A 15,817-nucleotide genomic window follows, 5' to 3' on the forward strand; every position below is an offset into this window, starting at 1 on the left:
TATTCTGTATTCTCAGTCACAGACATTAATTATATTTGTAACATGTTAGTAAGTTATCGTGATGAGAGACGAGATTCCAGCAGCTGACCAGCAAAACACAACTGTGTAAGTCAGTCAATAAATATAAATATTGGAAAATCTCTCAACGAGAAGAGAATCTCCCAAAAAATTTAGAATCAAAATGGCTGCTCATTTTTTTATAACTACTCAAAAGGAGGTGGTCCACATATTTTTTATTTATTGGCGTGGCGGTCCGTGGACTGAAACTAGTTGAGAACCCCTGGGTTAGACAATCTTCGAGATGACTGAAGCATTGTAAACTGAATAGCGGCCATGCAGACTAGTGCTCATTCAGCTGCAAATTTACAGCTCATCTAGATACAGATTTCCATATGTTGCCAATATTTCTCCAGGAAAATAATGACTTTTTTTATTAATAGTATATTAAAATCTATTAGTATAAAAATTTTACTTCGAGAATCCGCTGTATTCCAAACTGTAAAGATCCCTGGCAAATCCACATTGTTGTCAAGCTAATCAAACCTAACTTGAAATATACTGTAAAACTTCCGAATCAATATTAAGCAACGTATAGTCGTGTAAAGTTTATATCTATAAATAGGACCTACCAGTTATTTTGACATGGAAAAAAAAATAAACGAATTTGAATTGGATCTTCAATTCAATTCAATTCAGTTCAGGTTTATTCTCTAAAAGGGTTACAATCGATATACCTGATAGTTTAAAACCCTGTTGCTTCACAGGATATATACAACAATAGGTATATATCTCTCAGCGTATATACGCTGAGAGATTACTTTAATCCCTAGTTGACTTTGGGTTAAAAAAAATCTTATCTGGTGCTGAAAAGGTTACGTAGTCTTAATGACCCCTAGAGTAGTCGATAGGTTTTCATCCTTATTAACCAACCAACTTGCTTTCCACTACATTGAGATAGTTTGAGCAGTGGCAGGTGGTGTAGGTGGTGAAGGACCTCAGTGGTGCAGGTGGTGGTGACTCTGGTGGAGGGAATAAATGGTAGCAATGGAGTCATGGGGTCTGGTGGTGCAGGGCGCCCAGGAGATCATCGACCATGAGAGTACTGGAGCCAAGAGACTCAAAACAGTAAGTAACATCTGGTTTTGATAGTCACAAAGTTAATAGCGCTAAATAACCCATACTAGTTTACCTTTTTGTCCGTGAACATAATAATAAAATAATGATGATATATATTTTATGTTGATGTTATTATGCAAGAAAACATTAACAATTAAATTAAAAAGGATGAAATACGTGGACTAGAGGAGAGTGATCATTACTCTTAACATCAAAGATGCGTCGCTTCTCCACACAGGAATTAAAATAAACTCAGTGTATATAAACTGAGGAGTGATGAGGGGTTGTACATGCCTCACTGTGTATATCAGAAAAACTTCTACCTATCCAGTCATTTCTATGCTGCCATGTGTTAGGTAATTTGTAGCCAGATCTGGAAGCTGCTGGTTCCTGTAATATTTCCCACAAGCAGTGTTTACTGTTCGCTTCAATAAGCATCATAATACTTTCATATTTGTTCCTTATAAGTTGATGAGGAGTGTTGATTGTTTCTTGAAGTCTGCTGCTGGTAAGACCACCACCACCACCACCATCTTCCTCTGCTGTTTTGTGTCTGCTGCTGGTAGGACCACCACCACCACCATCTTCCTCTGCTGTGTTGTCTTCTGCTGGTGGTACCACCACCACCTTCCTCTGCTATGTTGTGTCTTTCTCACCAACCAGAAATGATGAAATTTTACATCAGCACACGTTTGATGCGTGTACCGGGTAATATTATCTTTAACTACAGTGCAAGTTAATGCTCGCCATTCTGAGCGCTGGTGACCTGATGGGCAAAAGTTCCCAACACCATTAAGAGGAGGAACAAGAGGCTGCTACTGTAAGTTAGGGAAAAGGAAGTGCTAAAAACATACTAAAAATGGTTCATGATGCTTGGATTTTGTTCTGGTAAAATCCTTTATTGAAGTGCTGGAAGCGATGGCGACTCTGGTGTTAGCTTGTGTAAGTACTTTAGAAACATTCAGTGCAACCTGGCTGCTGAGAAGAATTATAACTGTGTTAGGAGTGGTGTTGTTGCGTGGAGAATTAGTGATCTGAAGAGCTCTTTTCTTGCAGTCTTTGATGAAAAAGGAAGGAAAATTTAATCAATGAAGGTCTGGTGAATGTATGTACATTCCTCGTCAAGAAACTCAGGACTACAAATTCGGTATGCTCTCAGGAAAAATCCGATGATGATGCCTCGTTTGGTCTTAGTATCTTAATTGGAATAGCCCAAACGAGGCATCATCATCAGATTTTTCCTGAGAGCATACCGAATTTGTAGTCCTGAGTTTCTTGACGAGGAATGTACATACATTCACCAAACCTTCATTGATTTAAATTTTCCTTCTTTTTTCATCAAAGACTGCAAGAAAAGAGCTCTTCAGATCACTAATTCTCCACGCAACAACACCACTCCTAACACAGTTATAATTCTTCTCAGCAGCCAGGTTGCACTGAACGTTTCTAAAGTACTTACACAAGCTAACACCAGAGTCGCCATCGCTTCCAGCACTTCAATAAAGGATTTAACCAGAACAAAATCCAAGCACCACGAACCAGTCAACGCAGGAGTTTACACTATACCCTGTGGAGGCTGCGACAAGATCTGTGTAGGTGAAACAGCAAGAAACCTCGACACCCGCCTCAATGAACACATTTACGTATGTAGGAACGATAACTTAACGCCTGTGTACAACACCGAAATTCCACCAATCATCTCATTAAATTCAGGGACGCCCAATTAGTGATCAAAGAAACTAATTTTCGCAGACGCAAGTGCCTTGAATCTTCACTAATAGCTGTTTCTAATACAATTAAACAAAACAAAGGCAGCTTCACCATCTCTAAAGTGTTAGCAAGAATCCTCCTGAAAACAGTAAACCTGCCATCACATAGTCTCTCCTGTTAGTACTACACAAGCACATTACAGAGAATGAACATTGAAACAGACCTTCTCTTTCCAGCCTCAAATATTTGTCTAACATATTCTTATGTTACCCAAGTTATAGCTTTTATATCCTTTTACTCAAGTGCGAGTTAATTGTTCTAACATATTGTATTACTACTACTACTACTGCAACTTATATCACTACTACTACTACTACTAGTATCGCACCTCACTCTGAGCCTATATATACCCTCTGTGTCCATGTACTGTTTGTAACGGCTTGACAAAGCTCGTGGAGAGCGAAACGTTGCCACAATAAAAATATCACATTAGTTGTACCTGTGTCCTTTTACTTTACATATTGTCGGTAATGCTATCAACTTTATTACAAGTCATAATCTAGCTGGCACACTCCTTTAGCTACAAATAAGTAATTATAGATAAGTAATTATACAACAGAGTACATTAACTATGCAATAGTGACATTTTGGTCTACCAAAACGTCTATACTAAATGTATACAAGAGGCCTTTTAAGTGTAATTATCTGTAAACTCCCATTAAATATTTCTTCAACCACACCAGTCGTCTTCCACTAGAATGTAGTGACCCATAGAAAGAAATACACTTAATATCGTTCTTTCAATAGCAGTCTTGCCAGAAGTATGAGGAAGTCACAGTTCCAGTGATCTTCCGAACGACAAGATCTCCATCCATGAATGAATTTATGAATATAAAATATATGTAACTATTGATTTACTTATGCTATTTCATCTGAGGATGTTTTAATTTGTGTTCAAAGCAGCGGCTGCCGTCACTGAAAAGTGACACCTCCTACACCAGGAAGAATTATTTTGACCGGGCCACCTCTTGGAAAAGGCCCGGGCCGGGCGATTATACCGGCGAATCTACAACAACAACCAGGAAGAATGTTGGTTGGTGAGCAGCTGATACGCTGATTGTTATGTCAATGTTCCGTACATTCACTACCTGTGACCGGTGTCATTCACTACCAGTGACGCGGTGTCATTCACTACCTGTGACACGGTGTCATTCACTACCAGTGACGCGGTAACGTTAACTACCTGTGACCGGTGTCATTCACTACCAGTGACGCGGTGTCATTCACTACCTGTGACACGGTGTCATTCACTACCAGTGACGCGGTAACGTTAACTACCTGTGACCGGTGTCATTCACTACCAGTGACGCGGTGTCATTCACTACCTGTGACACGGTGTCATTCACTACCAGTGACGCGGTAACGTTAACTACCTGTGACCGGTGTCATTCACTACCAGTGACGCGGTGTCATTCACTACCTGTGACACGGTGTCATTCACTACCAGTGACACGGTAACGTTAACTACCTGTGACCGGTGTCATTCACTACCAGTGACGCGGTGTCATTCACTACCTGTGATACGGTGTCATTCACTACCAGTGACGCGGTAACGTTAACTACCTGTGACCGGTGTCATTCACTACCAGTGACGCGGTGTCATTCACTACCTGTGATACGGTGTCATTCACTACCAGTGACGCGGTAACGTTAACTACCTGTGACCGATGTCATTCACTACCAGTGACGCGGTGTCATTCACTACCAGTGACGCGGTGTCATTCACTACCTGTGACACGGTGTCATTCACTACCAGTGACGCGGTAACGTTAACTACCTGTGACCGGTGTCATTCACTACCAGTGACGCGGTAACGTTAACTATCTGTGACCGATGTCATTCACTACCTGTGACACGGTGTCATTCACTACCTGTGACACGGTGTCATTCACTACCAGTGACGCGGTAACGTTAACTACCTGTGACCGATGTCATTCACTACCTGTGACACGGTGTCAATCACTACCTGTGACACGGTGTCAATCACTACCTGTGACACGGTAACATTCATATGAGAGCTTGAACAAATTCAGAGATCGTTTATGGTTCACAGTGAACCAGCAAAGCCACAGCCTCTCTGGTGCCAACCCGCGCTGCGGCACTGAAAAAACTTCCCCTCAGTCCTTCAGTTGCAGTCTTGCAACATTGCATAGCTCCTGATGACGCACTGAGATGTGTGAAAATACTTGAGCTGAGGATTTCCAACCCCCTGTGGCTTGTCTTGCATTGTTAAGATCGCATGTCTTCGATTGTTTGATATATATATATATATATATATATATATATATATATATATATATATATATATATATATATATATATATATATATATATATATATATATATATATATATATATATATATATATATATATATATATATATATATATATATATATATATATATATATATATATATATATATATATATATATATATATATGTATGTATGTATGTATGTATGTATGTATGTATGTATGTATGTATGTATATAGTGTGGTCTAGTGGTCTAAAGCATCATGCGTTTTCTCTCACCATGAGGCGGGCCAAAACAGCATGGGTTCGACTCCTTGACTAGTGCAGTGTTGTTAAACACACACACACAAACATATATATATATATATATATATATATATATATATATATATATATATATATATATGGGCAACCAAAGCATCTGTGCGCCCTGACAACCATTGCAATTTGTATATTATGTATGAAATAATTAACTAAAGCTTTTTCGCTAACATGCCTTAATTTTATAGTTACCCGTAAGACTCACAAATTTAATATTAATGTATATCTTCACCTATAAATCTCCCATTGAAATCCTTGTAAGTGTAAAATGGCTGAACAATTATTCCATCTCTCATTACTCTTTATAGATAAATTGTCGTACTCACAGGGAAAATAGTCGTAAAATATTATATAGAAATCATAAGTTTAGTTAAATGTTTACTATGCACCCCATACCCATGGTGTGGGCAGTAGTCAAAAGATTACAGGGGTACATTATCGGTCCAGGGACTGGACCCCAAAGTTTTGATAGCTGAAGAAGTTACAAAAGTAATGAACTCCAGGTAGATCTGGTCACAATCATGACAAGTTACAAAAGTAATGAATATCAAAAGCCTGTACATATTTACATAGTTTGTAAGGGTAACGTTTTCTCTTAGCTGGCACATGTCCCACTATTCTAACTCAGAGGGTATCCTTTTTATTCGTTTTCTGGCATTAACACTGATATACGTATGTAAGGCAGCTGATGCCACTGCTTCCTGCAAGCGTCTTCTTGAATTTCTTGTCAGAGAGAGAATATGATGATGGAAAGACGAGGAAGAAGTATGTTAGACGAACAAAGGCAACATGTGTTAGGAAAAACACCCAATGAATGCATCCACTCCATGATCTAACCCGGGCTTTGACGAGGGAGAGGACTACCACTGGGCCACCACAGAAAGAGAGCAGGGTAGTGCCACCAAGCATGCCACAAATAGCGCAGGTGGAGGGCACTAGCCAAGGGTGAGTGCCAAGTAGTGCCAGACACTGCCACACTGCTCCTCGCAGGGTGAACCAGCTACAAGAGAGAAGATAATACCTTGACTTTATGGGTTTAATTTAAACATTCACTATTATAAGCAAGAACAAGTGATGGACACTGTTGGAGATAAGTGATTCACTAAGACTATCTTTGTAACCTAAAATAATATTATGAATAGTTTGTTTTGTTAAGAGATTGACACATGATCACAAATATGAGGTAAATACCACACACGACACAGCATATATACACCGTGAGGTATATATGTCTCTCAGTATATATGCTGAAAGTTTACTTTAATTCCTACTTTAGGGACTGAAATTTTCTTGACTGGTGATGAACAGGTGACATGCAGCCTTCAAGACCCCATATGTTTTAAACCCCATTAACCAATCATTAATCACTTCTGTATTCGACTGTATAATAATATACTAATTTCTACAAGTATATGTACAAGGTATATAGGCCTAGCTGACATCAGTGACATACTGGAATATTGCTGCACACTAACAGCACCTTTCAAGGCAGGTGAAATTGCTGACCTAGAAAATGTACAGAGAACCTTCACGGCGCGCATAACGGAGATAAAACACCTCAATTACTGGGAGCGCTTGAAGTTCCTCAACCTGTACTCCCTGGAACGTAGGCGAGAGAGATTCATGATTACATACACTTGGAAAATCCTACAGGGATTAGTACCAAATTAGCACACGAAAATCACTCCCTACGAAAGCAAAAAACTCGGCAGACGATGCAACATCCCCCAATGAAAAGCAGGGGCGCCACTAGCACAAGAGACAACACAATGAGTGTCAGGGGCACAAGACTGTTCAACTGCCTCCCAGCATACATAAGGGGGATTACCAATAGACCCCTGGCTGTCTTCAAGCAGGCATTGGACAGGCACCTAAAGTCAGTACCTGACCAGCCGGGCTGTGGTTCGTATTTAAGTGCGGCCAACAGTAACAGCCTAGTTGATCAGTTCCTGATCCACCATGAGGCCTGGTCACGGACCGGGCCACGGGGGCGTTGACTCCCGGAACCCTCTCCAGGTAAACTATATAGAAAGCAGCTTGTTATTCAGAGCATTTCGGGAAAATTAGGTCAGTTTTGTCCCGGGATGCGACCCACACCAGTCTACTAACACTCAGGTATCTATTTTATAGTGATGGGTATATAGACAACTGGTGTAAGGAAACACACCCGGTATTTCAACCCTCGCCGGGAATCGAACTCGGACCCTCACCGTGTGAAGCGAGCGCTATTACCACCATTCCACGGGCCTGCTGTGTAGGCGAAGCTTTCCGGAAGTGAAGATACCTGTCTGTTGCACACGTATCTTACTCATCTACTGGACTGTATTTTTTACCATTATTATAATGATCCTTCATGAAGCACAGAAGCTGGAAATCCTCCCTCCCCAGGCAAATACTGTTACAATGTAATGAGATGTTGCAGATGTATAAGAAATTTCTCGCTTAACTCTTAGTAATAATGTATCATAAATTATAAACACTGACGTTAATGAGAAGGCTGATACCAGGCTTCAAGATAACAATCTTTTGCAGAAAATATAAGAACTGGAATTTGTGTTTATGCTGGACTTTTGAACCCGTGTGCTGGGTCATTTTCACAAGGTCAGCAAAGCCGTTCAGAAATCAAAACTGTTATTGAGTACTTGTGTCTGTTTGTACAGTTCACTTCAGGATTTTTTAAGCAAAATTATAGAAGATTTTAATAAGCTTGAACAACGAGCAGAAGCCACCTTGTCAAATGTTAACTACAGAACTGTCACAAGGAGACAAGAGTAAGGCAACGGCCAGGAAATGAGGGAAGTGCACCTCGTTCTGATGCTTTAGATAAACTATCTTCAAGAGGTAAGTGTAGGGTAAAATTCTTTATTCCTACACTAGATGTAGTTGAAGCCAATTTAAAAAGAAGAGCTACTGTGTACAGTGATGTTGGACAGATGTTTTCCTTTCTTGCTAATATGAAGATGTTCACTGGAAACTGTTGATGGCAGCATACCCAGAAGATGTTCACTGGAAACTGTTGATGGCAGCATACCCAGAAGATGTTCACTGGAAACTGTTGATGGCAGCATACCCAGAAGATGTTCACTGGAAACTGTTGATGGCAGCATACCCAGAAGATGTTCACTGGAAACTGTTGATGGCAGCATACCCAGAAGATGTTCACTGGAAACTGTTGATGGCAGCATACCCAGAAGATGTTCACTGGAAACTGTTGATGGCAGCATACCCAGAAGATGTTCACTGGAAACTGTTGATGGCAGCATACCCAGAAGATGTTCACTGGAAACTGTTGATGGCAGCATACCCAGAAGATGTTCACTGGAAACTGTTGATGGCAGCATACCAGCAGAAGATGTTCACTGGAAACTGTTGATGGCAGCATACCCAGAAGATGTTCACTGGAAACTGTTGATGGCAGCATACCCAGAAGATGTTCACTGGAAACTGTTGATGGCAGCATACCCAGAAGATGTTCACTGGAAACTGTTGATGGCAGCATACCCAGAAGATGTTCACTGGAAACTGTTGATGGCAGCATACCCAGAAGATGTTCACTGGAAACTGTTGATGGCAGCATACCCAGAAGATGTTCACTGGAAACTGTTGATGGTAGCATACCCAGAAGATGTTCACTGGAAACTGTTGATGGCAGCATACCCAGAAGATGTTCACTGGAAACTGTTGATGGAAGCATAACAAGAAGATGTTCACTGGAAACTGTTGATGGCAGCATACCCAGAAGATGTTCACTGGAAACTGTTGATGGCAGCATACCCAGAAGATGTTCACTGGAAACTGTTGATGGCAGCATACCCAGAAGATGTTCACTGGAAACTGTTGATGGCAGCATACCCCGAAGATGTTCACTGGAAACTGTTGATGGCAGCATACCCAGAAGATGTTCACTGGAAACTGTTGATGGCAGCATACCCAGAAGATGTTCACTGGAAACTGTTGATGGTAGCATACCCAGAAGATGTTCACTGGAAACTGTTGATGGCAGCATACCCAGAAGATGTTCACTGGAAACTGTTGATGGCAGCATACCCAGAAGATGTTCACTGGAAACTGTTGATGGTAGCATACCCAGAAGATGTTCACTGGAAACTGTTGATGGCAGCATACCCAGAAGATGTTCACTGGAAACTGTTGATGGCAGCATACCCAGAAGATGTTCACTGGAAACTGTTGATGGTAGCATACCCAGAAGATGTTCACTGGAAACTGTTGATGGCAGCATACCCAGAAGATGTTCACTGGAAACTGTTGATGGTAGCATACCCCGAAGATGTTCACTGGAAACTGTTGATGGCAGCATACCCTGAAGATGTTCACTGGAAACTGTTGATGGCAGCATACCCAGAAGATGCTCACTGGAAACTGTTGATGGCAGCATACCCAGAAGATGCTCACTGGAAACTGTTGATGGCAGCATACCCAGAAGATGTTCACTGGAAACTGTTGATGGCAGCATACCCAGAAGATGTTCACTGGAAACTGTTGAGCATACCCAGAAGATGTTCACTGGAAACTGTTGATGGCAGCATACCCAGAAGATAGAAGATGTTCACTGGAAACTGTTGATGGCAGCATACCCAGAAGATGTTCACTGGAAACTGTTGATGGCAGCATACCCAGAAGATGTTCACTGGAAACTGTTGATGGCAGCATACCCAGAAGATGTTCACTGGAAACTGTTGATGGCAGCATACCCAGAAGATGTTCACTGGAAACTGTTGATGGCAGCATACCCAGAAGATGTTCACTGGAAACTGTTGATGGCAGCATACCCAGAAGATGTTCACTGGAAACTGTTGATGGCAGCATACCCAGAAGATGTTCACTGGAAACTGTTGATGGCAGCATACCCAGAAGATGTTCACTGGAAACTGTTGATGGCAGCATACCCAGAAGATGTTCACTGGAAACTGTTGATGGCAGCATACCCAGAAGATGTTCACTGGAAACTGTTGATGGCAGCATACCCAGAAGATGTTCACTGGAAACTGTTGATGGCAGCATACCCAGAAGATGCTCACTGGAAACTGTTGATGGCAGCATACCCAGAAGATGTTCACTGGAAACTGTTGATGGCAGCATACCCAGAAGATGCTCACTGGAAACTGTTGATGGCAGCATACCCAGAAGATGTTCACTGGAAACTGTTGATGGCAGCATACCCAGAAGATGTTCACTGGAAACTGTTGATGGCAGCATACCCAGAAGATGTTCACTGGAAACTGTTGATGGCAGCATACCCAGAAGATGTTCACTGGAAACTGTTGATGGCAGCATACCCAGAAGATGTTCACTGGAAACTGTTGATGGCAGCATACCCAGAAGATGTTCACTGGAAACTGTTGATGGCAGCATACCCAGAAGATGTTCACTTGAAACTGTTGATGACAGCATACCCTGATTCAAGATGTTTACTGGAAACTGAAGATTGGAAACTGTTGATGGCAGCATACCCAGAAGATGTTCACTGGAAACTGTTGATGGCAGCATACCCAGAAGATGTTCACTGGAAACTGTTGATGGCAGCATACCCAGAAGATGTTCACTGGAAACTGTTGATGGCAGCATACCCAGAAGATGTTCACTGGAAACTGTTGATGGCAGCATACCCAGAAGATGTTCACTGGAAACTGTTGATGGCAGCATACCCAGATGTTCACTGGAAACTGTTGATGGCAGCATACCCAGAAGATGTTCACTGGAAACTGTTGATGGCAGCATACCCAGAAGATGTTCACTGGAAACTGTTGATGGCAGCATACCCCGAAGATGTTCACTGGAAACTGTTGATGGCAGCATACCCCGAAGATGTTCACTGGAAACTGTTGATGGCAGCATACCCAGAAGATGTTCACTGGAAACTGTTGATGGCAGCATACCCAGAAGATGTTCACTGGAAACTGTTGATGGCAGCATACCCAGAAGATGTTCACTGGAAACTGTTGATGGCAGCATACCCAGAAGATGTTCACTGGAAACTGTTGATGGCAGCATACCCAGAAGATGTTCACTGGAAACTGTTGATGGCAGCATACCCAGAAGATGTTCACTGGAAACTGTTGATGGCAGCATACCCAGAAGATGTTCACTGGAAACTGTTGATGGCAGCATACCCAGAAGATGTTCACTGGAAACTGTTGATGGCAGCATACCCAGAAGATGTTCACTGGAAACTGTTGATGGCAGCATACCCAGAAGATGTTCACTGGAAACTGTTGATGGCAGCATACCCAGAAGATGTTCACTGCTGTTGATACCCAGAAGATGTTCACTTGAAACTGTTCATGGCAGCATACCCAGAAGATGTTCACTTGAAACTGTTCGTGGCAGCATACCCAGAAGATGTTCACTGGAAACTGTTGATGGCAGCATACCCCGAAGATGTTCACTGGAAACTGTTGATGGCAGCATACCCAGAAGATGTTCACTGGAAACTGTTGATGGCATCATACCCCGAAGATGTTCACTGGAAACTGTTGATGGCAGCATACCCCGAAGATGTTCACTGGAAACTGTTGATGGCAGCATACCCAGGAGATGTTCACTGGAAACTGTTGATGGCAGCATACCCAGAAGATGTTCACTGGAAACTGTTGATGGCAACATACCCAGATGTTCACTGGAAACTGTTGATGGCAGCATACCCAGAAGATGTTCACTGGAAACTGTTGATGGCAGCATACCCAGGAGATGTTCACTGGAAACTGTTGATGGCAGCATACCCAGGAGATGTTCACTGGAAACTGTTGATGGCAGCATACCCAGAAGATGTTCATCTTAAACTCTTGATGGCAGAAGAGCAGTCACTGTCTTTTACACAACTTTATCAAATTATATCCAAGGAAAATGTTCAGATGGCCATCCCTAATGTGGAAGTAATCTTGCGGATAATTTTGAGCTTAATGGTCACTAACTTGTTAGGAGAAAAGTCTTTTTCAAGCCTCAAAAGAATTAAAAATGAATTAAGTGCCGTAATGTCTCAAGAGAGATCGTCCGCACAGAACATTCTGTGCAATAAAAGTGACAAACTTATTTTTTATTTTATTATCACACCGGCCGATTCCCACCAAGGCAGGGTGGCCCGAAAAAGAAAAACTTTCACCATCATTCACTCCATCACTGTCTTGCCAGAAGGGTGCTTTACACTACAGTTTTTAAACTGCAACATTAACACCCCTCCTTCAGAGTCCAGGCACTGTACTTCCCATCTCCAGGACTCAAGTCCTGCCTGCCGGTTTCCCTGAATCCCTTCATAAATGTTACTTTGCTCACACTCCAACAGCACGTCAAGTATTAAGAACCATTTGTCTCCATTCACTCCTATCAAACACGCTCACGCATGCCTGCTGGAAGTCCAAGCCCCTCGCACACAAAACCTCCTTTACCCCCTCCCTCCAACCCTTCCTAGGCCGACCCCTACCCCGCCTTCCTTCCACTACAGACTGATACACTCTTGAAGTCATTCTGTTTCGCTCCATTCTCTCTACATGTCCGAACCACCTCAACAACCCTTCCTCAGCCCTCTGGACAACAGTTTTGGTAATCCCGCACCTCCTCCTAACTTCCAAACTACGAATTCTCTGCATTATATTCACACCACACATTGCCCTCAGACATGACATCTCCACTGCCTCCAGCCTTCTCCTCGCTGCAACATTCATCACCCACGCTTCACACCCATATAAGAGCGTTGGTAAAACTATACTCTCATACATTCCCCTCTTTGCCTCCAAGGACAAAGTTCTTTGTCTCCACAGACTCCTAAGTGCACGACTCACTCTTTTTCCCTCATCAATTCTATGATTCACCTCATCTTTCATAGACCCATCCGCTGACACGTCCACTCCCAAATATCTGAATACGTTCACCTCCTCCATACTCTCTCCCTCCAATCTGATATTCAATCTTTCATCACCTAATCTTTTTGTTATCCTCATAACCTTACTCTTTCCTGTATTCACCTTTAATTTTCTTCTTTTGCACACCCTACCAAATTCATCCACCAATCTCTGCAACTTCTCTTCAGAATCTCCCAAGAGCACAGTGTCATCAGCAAAGAGCAGCTGTTACAACTCCCACTTTGTGTGTGATTCTTTATCTTTTAACTCCACGCCTCTTGCCAAGACCCTCGCATTTACTTCTCTTACAACCCCATCTATAAATATATTAAACAACCACGGTGACATCACACATCCTTGTCTAAGGCCTACTTTTACTGGGAAAAAATTTCCCTCTTTCCTACATACTCTAACTTGAGCCTCACTATCCTCGTAAAAACTCTTCACTGCTTTCAGTAACCTACCTCCTACACCATACACTTGCAACATCTGCCACATTGCCCCCCTATCCACCCTGTCATACGCCTTTTCCAAATCCATAAATGCCACAAAGACCTCTTTAGCCTTATCTAAATACTGTTCACTTATATGTTTCACTGTAAACTTACACAAACAAATTTTGATCGACTTTTGGATGATTTTGCTCTAAGAAAGGCACGAAAAAAAACGTTTTTGTCTTAGTGTATTTGATGATTGTACTTTATTTCTTAATATGTATTTTAAAAGAATATAACAGTAAACTTACAATTTCATTTTCCAAAAAATTCCTGCTAATTCTACGAAGTTCGGTTATTGCAAAAGTTTTTCTTTGTTAATTTTAGCATTTATGCTTTTTTCAGTCACTACGATATTTAACAGTGATATTTTATGTTCTTTAGAGGAGGAATTGTGAGGGACCATCTTCCTCTAGTGGTGATGCTGCGGGATTGTGAGGGACCATCTTCCTCTAGTGGTGATGCTGGGGGATTGTGAGGGACCATCTTCCTCTAGTGGTGATGCTGGGGGATTGTGAGGGACCATCTTCCTCTAGTGGTGATGCTGGGGGATTGTGAGGGACCATCTTCCTCTAGTGGTGATGCTGGGGGATTGTTAGGGACCATCTTCCTCTAGTGGTGATGCTGGGGGATTGTGAGGGACCATCTTCCTCTAGTGGTGATGCTGGGGGATTGTTAGGGACCATCTTCCTCTAGTGGTGATGCTGGGGGATTGTTAGGAACCATCTTCCTCTAGTGGTGATGCTGGGGGATTGTGAGGGAGCATCTTCCTCTAGTGGTGATGCTGGAGGATTGTGAGGGACCATCTTCCTCTAGTGGTGATGCTGGGGGATTGTGAGGGACCATCTTCCTCTAGTGGTGATGCTGGGGGATTGTGAGGGACCATCTTCCTCTAGTGGTGATGCTGGGGGATTGTGAGGGACCATCTTCCTCTAGTGGTGATGCTGGGGGATTGTGAGGGACCATCTTCCTCTAGTGGTGATGCTGGGGGATTGTGAGGGACCATCTTCCTCTAGTGGTTATGCTGGGGGATTGTTAGGGACCATCTTCCTCTAGTGGTGATGCTCGGGGATTGTGAGGGACCATCTTCCTCTAGTGGTGATGCTGGGGGATTGTTAGGGACCATCTTCCTCTAGTGGTGATGCTGGGGGATTGTGAGGGACCATCTTCCTCTAGTGGTGATGCTGGGGGATTGTGAGGGACCATCTTAATCTAGTGGTGATGCTGGGGGAGTGTGAGGGTCCATCTTCCTCTAGTGGTGATGCTGGGGGATTGTGAGGTACCATCTTCCTCTAGTGGTGATGCTGGGGGATTGTGAGGGACAATCTTCCTCTAGTGGTGATGCTAGGGGATTGTGAGGGACCATCTTCCTCTAGTGGTGATGCTGGGGGATTGTTAGGGACCATCTTCCTCTAGTGGTGATGCTGGGGGATTGTTAGGGACCATCTTCCTCTAGTGGTGATGCTGGGGGATTGTGAGGGACCATCTTCCTCTAGTGGTGATGCTGGGGGATTGTTAGGGACCATCTTCCTCTAGTGGTGATTCTGGGGGATTGTGAGGGACCATCTTCCTCTAGTGGTGATGCTGGGGGATTGTGAGGTACCATCTTCCTCTAGTGGTGATGCTGGGGGATTGTGAGGGACCATCTTCCTCTAGTGGTGATGCTGGGGGATTGTGAGGGACCATCTTCCTCTAGTGGTGATGCTGGGGGATTGTTAGGGACCATCTTCCTCTAGTGGTGATGCTGGGGGATTGTGAGGGACCATCTTCCTCTAGTGGTGATGCTGGGGGATTGTGAGGGACCATATTCCTCTAGTGGTGATGCTGGGGGATTGTGAGGGACCATCTTTTTCTAGTGGTGATGCTGGGGGATTGTGAGGGACCATCTTCCTCTAGTGGTGATGCTGGGGGATTGTGAGGTACCATCTTCCTCTAGTGGTGATGCTGGGGGATTGTGAGGGACCATCTTCCTCTAGTGGTGATGCTGGGGGATTGTTAGGGACCA

At 43.0% G+C, this 15,817-nt stretch overlaps 1 protein-coding gene across 4 annotated transcripts in view; it reads left to right on the plus strand.

The window, feature by feature from the left end:
• The window catches only part of FipoQ (F-box/LRR-repeat protein FipoQ), a gene marked incomplete at its 3' end in the record, with an annotated part of 174,640 nt that overhangs the window by 2,991 nt on the left and 155,832 nt on the right, over nt 1-15,817 (plus strand). For all 4 annotated transcript variants that reach the window (XM_070083770.1, XM_070083767.1, XM_070083768.1 and 1 more), the window contains 1 exon segment: nt 959-1,125. In XM_070083770.1, the coding sequence (XP_069939871.1) occupies nt 1,036-1,125 (90 nt within the window).

This window comes from Cherax quadricarinatus, chromosome 10 (genome assembly GCF_038502225.1).
Source record: "Cherax quadricarinatus isolate ZL_2023a chromosome 10, ASM3850222v1, whole genome shotgun sequence".
NCBI classification, from domain to species: domain Eukaryota; kingdom Metazoa; phylum Arthropoda; class Malacostraca; order Decapoda; family Parastacidae; genus Cherax; species Cherax quadricarinatus.